General features: G+C 40.7%; 1 protein-coding gene across 6 annotated transcripts; it reads right to left on the reverse strand.

Annotated features, from left to right (window-relative positions):
- Positions 1-2,095: 2,095 nt before the first annotated feature.
- LOC139671135 (probable 2-ketogluconate reductase) lies at positions 2,096-9,970 on the reverse strand. 6 transcript variants are annotated; one of them, XM_071553459.1, is made up of 6 exons: positions 9,924-9,970; positions 7,270-7,659; positions 5,416-5,587; positions 4,454-4,632; positions 4,144-4,240; positions 2,096-3,305 (listed from the first exon to the last, which is right to left on the reverse strand). In XM_071553459.1, the coding sequence occupies exons 2-6, from the start codon at positions 7,649-7,651 to the stop codon at positions 3,149-3,151; spliced, it is 987 nt and encodes a 328-aa protein (XP_071409560.1). In that variant the 5' UTR covers positions 7,652-7,659; positions 9,924-9,970; the 3' UTR covers positions 2,096-3,148. The 6 variants fall into 6 exon arrangements, with proteins under 6 accessions (XP_071409560.1, XP_071409559.1, XP_071409561.1 ...); XM_071553458.1 differs by having other exon boundaries at positions 9,920-9,964; XM_071553460.1 differs by having other exon boundaries at positions 7,270-7,654; positions 9,924-9,946.
- Between the last annotated feature and the right edge of the window lie 230 nt (positions 9,971-10,200).

The following is a 10,200-nucleotide window of genomic DNA, read 5'->3' on the forward strand; positions in this document are numbered from 1 at the left end:
TTCCTTAAAACAATCCCAGCAAACTATAAAATGCTTACACATTACTGGTTTCGCATCCAAAACTTTCAAACTACTTTGCTGATAAGAGGTAATGGGTGATCTTTTAACTTGCTGCTCACTGTTACCTAAGATCAAAGGACCATTATAAAGTCCCTCTCAAAGACACAAGTTATTCTCCCCATTAATCGAAGGAGGCGGCCTATGAACAAATTTTAGTCCTGAAAGTAAAAAATAAATGTGGGAAGCACAACACAGGAGTTTTTTCCTTTGTATATCAAATTGACAAATGTGAATGAGTAAAATGAAGGAACAAATTGTCAGAGGAGCCAAAAAATAATAGTTAAAGGAATGTTACACTTTTTTAAGCAAAAATGCAGGAAATACCTATCAAATGTGAAGAAAATGTGAGTGTTATGTGGTTAGATGTGGAGAGAATCAGATGGCTTCAAGGTCTTTTTTTATGCAACTTGAATATCTAATTTTAAAGCTATGGTTCAGGAGCTGACACATCTCTACAGGAGATATATCTATATAACATATGTGACAGGAGAAGTCAGTGCACCAGTGCACTATCATATTCTAAGTAGATTTAATTTGTAGAGTACCTTACAGACCTCCATTGACTAGTTAAGCTAAATTACATTGTGTTGTTGTGTGCTGTTATTTTTCTATAATAGAAAGGGATCTGTTACACCAGCATCATACAAAGCACTCTGAAATGGGTCCGTGCCTATGCAGAGAGAAGTATTGCATAACCTGTGGACTTTATCCCCATCATTAAATTTGGTGTCTGTGTAGTTCTGCAGGGTGAGCTGATGCCTGCAGTGTTAACAAGGTGCTTGCATAATAGTTGTTTCTTAGGATTAGGCTCTTGAAGTATTGCATTACCCTAAAAGCCTTTTGTGTAATGTAAAGTATACAATTCCCAGCTGGGTTGTACAGACTAGCTTAAGCATGAAACTGGACAAGAATATAAATTTCCTATGTCTACATTATGTGTCATAAGGCAGTATTATAAGTGATCAGGCTTTGTAGGACAAATCTATATGCAGGAAATCTATATTCATGAGCTTGTTCTTTCAGGCAAGTCCAAACCAAGTGATGCATTTGCTTTCACTGACTATAAATAAAATGTTATCCCTAGCCTGTCTGTTGGCTATAGGTAAGGCCAGCTTTCCAAGTAGATTACTGTAGCAGCGCTTTATTCCAAATCATGTACTTTTTGCCCATCAAAAATGTTTCAAAATATCTAATCAACAGAGCAAACTATAATAAATGTCTTCACTCATGCAGCCACTGCATTTTTGGATCCACTGTTAGTAATCATGAGATGAAGTGTATTGTGTGTGAGTCAACCCATCACTCTCATGACTGACAGGCATCCTGTTGTCTAGCACTGTCTTCCTGTCTAAATCACCCCACTGGCAGGGAGCACTTCTGAAACTAATCAGCTAAGATTCTTGAAATTTGCAGGAATAGCAGTAAAACTCCAAGAAAATTCAAGGAAATAGAAGTGAAATGAAGTACAGTATCTGATTTTGTTAGCTGCTTCATGCCTGGATGAAAGTTTGCATGTGCAAAATCATGACTGTTTTCCCCAGTTTTAGGATATTGATCTAATAAAATGTTTTTTTTCCTCTTTGCTATATTAGTTTATTGGAACTTTTTTTACAGCTCTTTAATTTATTGCTTTGCCTTTTATTTTGAAAGAATAAACTTTTTATTTCAAGGACATCCAGGTGACAATGAAAGGCATACTGGGCACCTGTACCTGAAAGAAAAGAGAGGTACCTGGGCCAGTCTTGAAATTCTTGACAGCCAACTCACTGCTCCTGAAAAGCTGCAATGTCTTGTTTCCCTGAGCTGCAAGAGTTGGAAACATCACCATATATTAAACTGGTAGAAGGAAGTGTCTTTTGGTAAATACCTGGGACAACCATCTGCAAGACAAGGGCAGTGGAAATGGCTCTAAAGAGCAGGAGACTCCACACAAAATCCTACCCGTCCCTAATAGCTACTTCATTATAAATTTTATAGATCAAATAATCATTATTCATGAAGTCATGCTACATAATAAATGGCATAGCACTGCCACTTTGAGTTGTGGATTGGTTTATTTGGTTTTTGGACTTGTATTAGATAACAAAGTACATAAACACAACTGAGAAGATGGCAAACTGTTTCCTACCAAGATTTAGTGAGGTGGAATTAAATTCTTATATTTAAAGAGATTTTTTTTTCCTGTGGAATTTGAATGATTAATATAGGTTCTATTTCTAGTGTAGAGAAGCCACGGGATTTGATTTTCTTATAACAGCAGTAACAAAAATAAAAGGTCAATCTTTTTTCTCTTTACAGTAGCAAAGCTCTCTGTTAAACTTTGTTTCAAATAAAATTATTCCTGCAAATGTCTAGAAGCACTAATGCAAAGGAAAACATATAGATTTGGATGTAATGCTGTGTGCACTTTTCCAGACTTTTGTGTTTCCACTAATCTACAGAATGGTGCTGAAGCTTTAGAGAGCTCCAAGTGTTCTGCACATTTGTGCAAAGTTGAAGATCCGAAGGTAGAGAGCATGTAAATTTGGTGTTACAAAGTAGCATGTTCACCTTGAAGACTAATATTCCTAAGTATCAGTACTTTAAATTGCCTCCTAAAATCCAGTCTGCTTTAACTAAGTGATTCTGAGTACACTTCTGAAAATTGACTCAGCATTTTGTGTCTCAGGAACTCTTTTAAATGGAGACCTCCATATGGAAAGTTGATAATATTTCTGTCCAGGTAGTTTATTTTGATGTTTTTGATAGCTAATAGAATGGGAACAAAGTGGATTATGTAATCTAAAGACATTTTCTTTAGGACTAGGGAGCCTAGCATGAAGTGCACTGGCAATCAAGTTTTTCCTAGAGCCACTAAAAGCCTGCATGCATCTGTCTAGCTTTGCAAGGGAAAAGTAGTGCATTCCTCCAATTTGCAAGGAAATTAAAATGTAAAAGCTGTTTTTCAGTGACATATGAGACCAAGTCAGAGCTTTCAGTGCCCACTTGGAATAGGTTTGTCTTAATGGGGAAAACATAAGAATAAAAACCTTTAGAGCTGATGGGGGAAAAGAAAAGAGTAAAAAGAGATGCATTATCCTTTTGCACATCAGCTAGGGAGCACTTCACTGGGCATGGGGCGACCATTCAGAGCTGCTAGTATGTTTTCAACTGCTTCCTCTGTTATCATGTAAGTGGCCTTGTCTGTTCTACTGCCGAGGTGAGGTGTTATAAGGACGTTCTTTAACTTTAACAAGGGATGATCTCTGGAAGAAAAGAAATAAAGAATTACCTACTGTTGTTCATCCAAATAAAAAGGACTCCTCCTTCAGCTTTTGCACTGTATTTGAAGTTAATTTGGTGTAACTTTACAGGTCCCACTTAGACCCAAAGAACCTGACCACTTGTCTTGAAGTAATTTTGGACCATAAAAGGACATGTTTCTCTTTTCTCAAGAAACAGACTTTTGTTATTAGGCAGCAATTTGAACTATGTCAGAAGAGAGGTTTAAGCCGTCCTGTCACATTCATCCTGCACAATGGTCTGAGCTGTAGTTATTCCTTCCCACACAGGCATAACATGACCAAAATCTCCACAAACCCAAAGTGCAGCCAGCGCCACATTAACTCCAAGAGACACCATCCTGGTCCTCGAGGTGTCTTTTTACAGAAGCTAAGCAGCCTCTGGGCCCAAGAGGTCTGCAGTACTTCAGCCTGGCATTGTGGAAAGAAGCCTGTGGAGAAGGACACCTTGGGGCAATGTAGCAGGTCTCAGAAGAGATGGTACAACCAGCTTTCACCCATTCATGGCAAGTTGCACCTTCTAATAAAGAATTTGCAAGTGAAGCATTGCTGCAGCTTCACAGGGTGATTCTACAGAGGTGGTCTAATGCCTTCTCTGTTTCCTGCTGCTTGCTGGCACCTAGGCCTGTTACCAGCCTCAGCATCTGGGCTGCATCCCGTTCATATGCATGGCACTTTTACCCAAACCCCTACCCCTAGGAGAGAGCCGGCTGCCTCGGCCAGGTCCCTGCCTGCTGCAGGGATGCCTCAGCCTCAGCAGGGCTCACCCCATCCTGTCCAAGATGTAAGCAGAGATGGCAACCTGGGCAGTGGTTCTGGGTAGGTGACATCCAAAGCTGCAGCCCTGATCACACCAGTCTGCAGAGCCGTCACAAGCGCCTCTTGGTCAACTACAGGACCTGGTTAGGAATAAGAGAGAGACACTGAGTGCAACTTGCAGGTAATGAGCTCAGAGTGAAAAGAGAATGGAAGGGGAGAGAGGGGAATTTATGCCATGCGTGATCTGTGCTTGGTACATGCACCAGCTGCACAGAGGCTGCAGCACAGTGCTGTGTATAACATGGCAGGAGCTGGCCCATACTTTCCAGCCAGTCAACTGTACTGGATGGTACCTCGGCTGATGTTAATGAGAGTAGCTGTGGGTTTCATCAGCTCCAGCTCTCTTTTCCCAATCAGGTTGTGTGTCTGAGGTGTCAGGCTCACTGCCACCATCACAAAATCTGCCTGCTGGAGTAAGCTGTCTATTTTTTCGCAGTAAGTGGCACCAACAGCTTGCTCCTCTTCTGCTTTCCTAGTGGGAAAAGAAGAATTTCAGGGCATCAGTCTTGAAAATATTTTCTTCAATGATGTCACCAGTACACAAACTAAAGGATCTGACTATCACACCCATGTAGCAAACAGGTGGCAAATAAAGGTGAATTTAGTCTCAGCGGAGTGTTTAGACCCTTATGAAAGCCTTCAAGCCCTACAGCAGGGGATGGATTGCATGTCTGCCTCTCAGTCAATGCAGTGCAGGGTCCAGGGGCTTCTTATAAAGTCTGCCAATGGACTAAGGCTAAGCACTGGAGCAGATGGCAGCACATGGTCCATTCTCCAGGATCCCCTGTGGGGAAGAAGCACCTCACAGGAAGCAATCATTGCTCAAAGCAGAGTAATGGTATTCATAAGCTCTGAGCATGGTGGTGATCCTCATCCCATGCCAAATATATGTCTCCTAGTTTTCCAGACATTAAGTTTTAATAAGACCCTCAAAATATGCGGTAAAAATAAAGTAGAGTTATGTGTCACTATAATACGATATGAATAAAAAAAGAAGGTATAAGCTTGATTTCCATTTTTCAGCTTACATATGCTGAAAATGTCTAATATAAAATATAGATTATGTTTCCAAGTGTTTAAACACCAAGTAACACTTTACAGGACTGATTTAAGGAAACTTTCTTTTGTCTTAATCTTGGTCCTATTTCTTCATTTCTTGCTTTATTTCTTCATTTCTGACATAATTTCTTGAAAATAAAATACTAGCTATCTAGAAGAGAGTTTTTCTGCAATTAAGGTCAAGACATATCTTTACCTCCGTGTCCTGTTGTGGTACAAAATGTTCACTTCAAATGCTTTGGATCTCAGAGCAACCTTATATCCAATTCTGCCCATGCCAATGATTCCCAGAGTAGCTCCAGCAACTTTAACTCCCAGAATATCAGCTTCACAGTAATCAATACTTGAAGAAATTGCAATGTGATGGACTGCAAGAAAAACACTCAAATATGAGAACTGAATGGAGTCCAACACAGAGGAACAAGGCAAAAGAGTCTGAACTTGCTGTGGTACCACAGCACACCTCTAATGGTCACAACCACATGATTTTGTATGTCCTGGGTAACACCCTAATATATCATCTTTCCCCGCTACATGTATATATGACATTCCCATTATTCTCACCATACTACGAAATGCCTTTTGATGTTATTTCCCCCCAAAATCCTTTTACTGTTTTAGACTCATGAAAATATTGCCCTGTTCTTCCTTAACAATCAAAATACTTATTGCCAGTAACAATGCAGAGTTTGGAAACGTCATGTGGAGAACAAGACCAGATACTTGGTTTCCTTATTTTGAATAAGAGCTTTCCTGTTCACATCCGCCACTCTCCCTAGAAAGAAAAGTGCAACTGCTTTAAAAACCACTGTGGTAATTTCCATAATTATCTGCTAAACCTGCACAATTTTCTACAAGTAAAATACAGTTATATACAGAGTCAGCACTTGTTAGTCTGTTAGGGAGGTGACAAGCTTTGATATTTCAGTCTTCTGATATTGCCAGCTTTTCTAAAACATAAGCAGAATATTGTGGAAGTATTAACAAAAAGGACTCAGAAAAACACTCAGTCATGTGAGGGCAGAGCTATCAGAAATGCCACCAGGGATAGTTTATGTAGACAGGAACAAGAAATTAATCTCCCTTTTAATCTGCCTCCTCCTTGTGAGGGGAAACAGATTTAGAGCAAGACAAGTCTCCTTTGAGTTTCTATGAATCCTGTGGTACAGGAGGCAAGTCAAAGTTGGGTAAATTTAACAGGATAAATTTGGAGAATCTTTTCCTGAAGCAGGAGGCACTCTAACCACGTGAAGTGTAGGCCTATCTGAGGAAATAGCAAGAATAAATTGTTGAAGAAACTAGAAAGGATGTTTTAAGTAGAAACAGGAGTGGCCTGCTCTGTTATGCCTCTGAAATGTCCCAATTCTGCACCAATCCATTACAGTCCCCAAGAATAGGCCCATGCTTCTATCAGCCTTCTGGGCCACTTCCAACTCAGGATATTCTATGATTCTATATACCTTTGTTCTGCTCCACTGTTGCCTCCTACAGCCTAATTTCTTCTTCTGTCACCCTGTGGCTGCAGAGATCATCAGGTTTTTGGCACCCCTCATTTTTGGTCATAGCATTGTAACACTATCACATTGAAAAGCAAATCTTACATCAGCCACTGAAAATGCACTGCTGAAGAAGGCAACAAAATTTAAAGTTTTTGTATTTAGAAAGCACACTCCAGTGTGTTGTTCACTTGAAACCATTAAACTAAATCTACAGCCATATTTTTTTAAAAAAACTGGTCCATAACGCAGAAATTTGAATTAAATGTGCTTAGATTCTGGTCAAATATTTTCAACCCTGTAAAAAATAAATTCATGTGATTTTATTTATACCTTTTGAAATATAGGTTATGTATCTCTGTGTGTAATGTAACAACTTAAAAGTATCCTTATTATACATAAAATATATGAAAATTCCTATTGTTCAACTTGTCAAGGCAACATATTTAGATTTTCACATTTTATGTGCACTACAGATAACTCTAAGAGAAGTCAAGTTAATGGTAGGTAAAACTTGTACAACTTTTAGAAGTCACAAAGAATGGAGATGTTACCTTCCACCAGCCTCCTGGCAGATGCTAGCAACAAAGCCATCCCAGCATCTGCTGTGCTGCTGGAAACAGCATGAGGAGCATTAGCCATCTTCACACCAAAGCTTGCTATAAGTTTCAGATCCAGGTGATCCATCCCCACTCCTGAATTTGCAATCACTTTCAAGTTTGGCAGGCTCTGGAGGAGCTCTTGGTCGATGACTGGTTTGTGCCACCACAGATAGATTGCTTGGACCTTTTTACTTAAATGCTTTCTGTTTTCAAGCAATTCCTTCATGGTGATGAGGTAGAAATGTTTCTTCAGGAATGCCACATGGCTGAGCAGTATCCCACGTATGCCACCAATATCAATTACCAAAAGCCCAGGCAGTTCTCCTCCTTCCATGATCTGCACTAAAAAGAAAGACACAAAGCAACAGAAGAAAGCCATACAATTATTTCCAGACATTTTAAAGAATAATCACTATCATGTCCTGTTTTGTGACATCTATGACAAGAGATCTTATAAACCACATATTTAGATAGAAGAGCAAGCACACCAAGACAAGAAAGCAGCCCTTTTAAATATGCTACCAATTATACACATACACACACAGATAGTCACACAATCAGGCCTGAAGTTCTGCCCTCTGTAGTCTCCAAAATCTCATACTACTGCCACCATGCTCAAAACACAACAATTATTTCTCATTAATTACTTAGTTTCAGACTAGCAATAGTCTGGTGCAATAAATCTCCTTTGCTACCCTGAAATCATAAATTACCTTGACTAAATAGTTTAGAAAAATATTGGACCAAATCTAGTTAATGAAAATAAATTGCACAGTTTTCATCATGAACTTTGAGTTGCCAGGTTAATTTTTAAATGCTTCACTGCAGAGATTCATGCAGCCTTCTGTCCTGAAGTGACTGCAGTGCCTTCTCCTGAGCCTATTGTAAGGTAACAAAATAATAGATGTTTGGGCAAATTTTTTCTGAGAAGGAGTTATGCACTCAAAACTAGTTGTTTTTTTGTTTTTCAGGAATCACTGACCATCTGGTTTTGGTTCCCAGAGGGTCTGTGAATTGACAGTTGACTTGGGGACTTTTAGGATTTTTTTTTGTTAGCTGGTGTTTTGTGGTTTTCTGTTTTTTTTTTTTTTTTTAATAGACTCTTTATCGCTGCCTTTGATTTTCTCTAGCAATTTTGGGAAGGGCTGTGGGGAGAGTGTTCAAGGGCTGAAGATCTTGGAAATACCTGTGGCAATACTTTCTGTTGCCTTAGTAGCATTTCACTATTTGCATCTGAATGTCTAATTTTTTGCATGTCTACACTTCCTGGGCTAAAGCTTCATTTTACCATTCATTCAAGAAGCCTGACAACGTTGCAATAAAATTGAAAGGCTTCCTGACTTTATGGAGGTGACAAACACTTTACTGTATTTTCTGACCTTTTTGCTTGATCATAGGAAAGAGAATGTAAGAAAAAGCTTGGCCCTGGCTGCAGGCTGGGACTGACCACTTGTTTTCCTTTAGGTTGTGCCCTCACCCACGTGATTTCAGTGGTAGTTCTACCACTGTTTCATGGCCAGTCAAGAGAAAAGCATCATTTTTTATCAGCATAGAGGAATTAAATCTCTTGTGATTTACTCTGTTTTTCAAAGGATCACCTCAGGAAAATCAAAGACACTTTTTCAATGCTTGGCATTGCTTTAACACGTAGATTGAGCAGAGCTCTTCCAACATTAGAAAAAACTTAGGCCTATAATCACTTCAAAGGCCACTTCTTCAGTGTTTTGGTATAGAAATAGAATATTGCAATATTGGCTGAAATGTGTGTCAGGATACACTCAGATTTCTGCAGGGAATTAATGCTCATTCATCTGTAATAGATCTGAGAGTGTTACACAAACTACTTGGTGTACTTGCTTATCCTTGTGTAGCAGCAGGTACTGGGAACAGAAGTTTGAAGCATTGTGCTTAGCTGGGAATATTGCTTATATTTAAGGCTTCAAAAAACCAAACTTTTAAAAAGTTTGTTATTACCTCAAACTCCCATACAGAGAAAACAGCACCACGCTTTCTCTGAGAGGATTTCCTATAACTTACAGAGAAAATACACACTTTTGGCAAAAGGTTTTACAGGTATAGTATGTGACCAAGCCTAAATAGCATTTCACCAAAACACCCAGCACAAAGCCCAGTCCACAAAAGCACTCGCCACAAAGCAAGGAACACACCAGCTTAGCAAAGCACAACTCACTGCTCTTAAGTTACCCAAAGGAAATTGGGGAAAGAGGGAAGGCGGCGACGGAGGGAAAGAGTGAAGGGAAAGAGGGGAGGAAGGGAGGGAGGGAAAGAGGGAAGGGAGGGAGGGAAAGAGGGAAGGGAGGGAGGGAAAGAGGGAAGGGAGGGAGGGAAAGAGGGAAGGGAGGGAAGGAAAGAGGGAAGGGAGGGAAGGAAAGAGGGAAGGGAGGGAAGGAAAGAGGGAAGGGAGGGAAGGAAAGAGGGAAGGGAGGGAAGGAAAGAGGGAAGGGAGGGAAGGAAAGAGGGAAGGAAGGGAAGGAAAGAGGGAAGGAAGGGAAGGAAAAAGGAGGGAGGGAGCGAGGGAGGGAAAGAGGGAAGGGAGAATAGATTAAGAAGAGTTGAGGAGTAAAGAAAGAGAAATAGTTACAGACGAGGATCCGAAGGCTCACACGGTGCCAGCTGGAAGCGAACACACCACTGAGAGCGCCTCTATTTATAGGTCTGGCCAGCGTGGCCCCGCCCCAGGCGGCACAGCCAGGTGATTGGCCATTCAGTGCGCTCCGAGCCAGAGTGACGTGTGCTGTGGCCAATCAGAGGCCGCGGGGCCGGGCAGGTGTCCGGCCGGGGCTGTGCGGGCGGTGCCGCCGTCCGGGCCTGACCTTGTGCCCGCAGGTCCAGCCCAACCCACTCACCGTGAGCTGGCTCCGA

Source organism: Pithys albifrons, chromosome 4, assembly GCF_047495875.1.
Source record: "Pithys albifrons albifrons isolate INPA30051 chromosome 4, PitAlb_v1, whole genome shotgun sequence".
NCBI classification, from domain to species: Eukaryota; Metazoa; Chordata; class Aves; order Passeriformes; family Thamnophilidae; genus Pithys; species Pithys albifrons.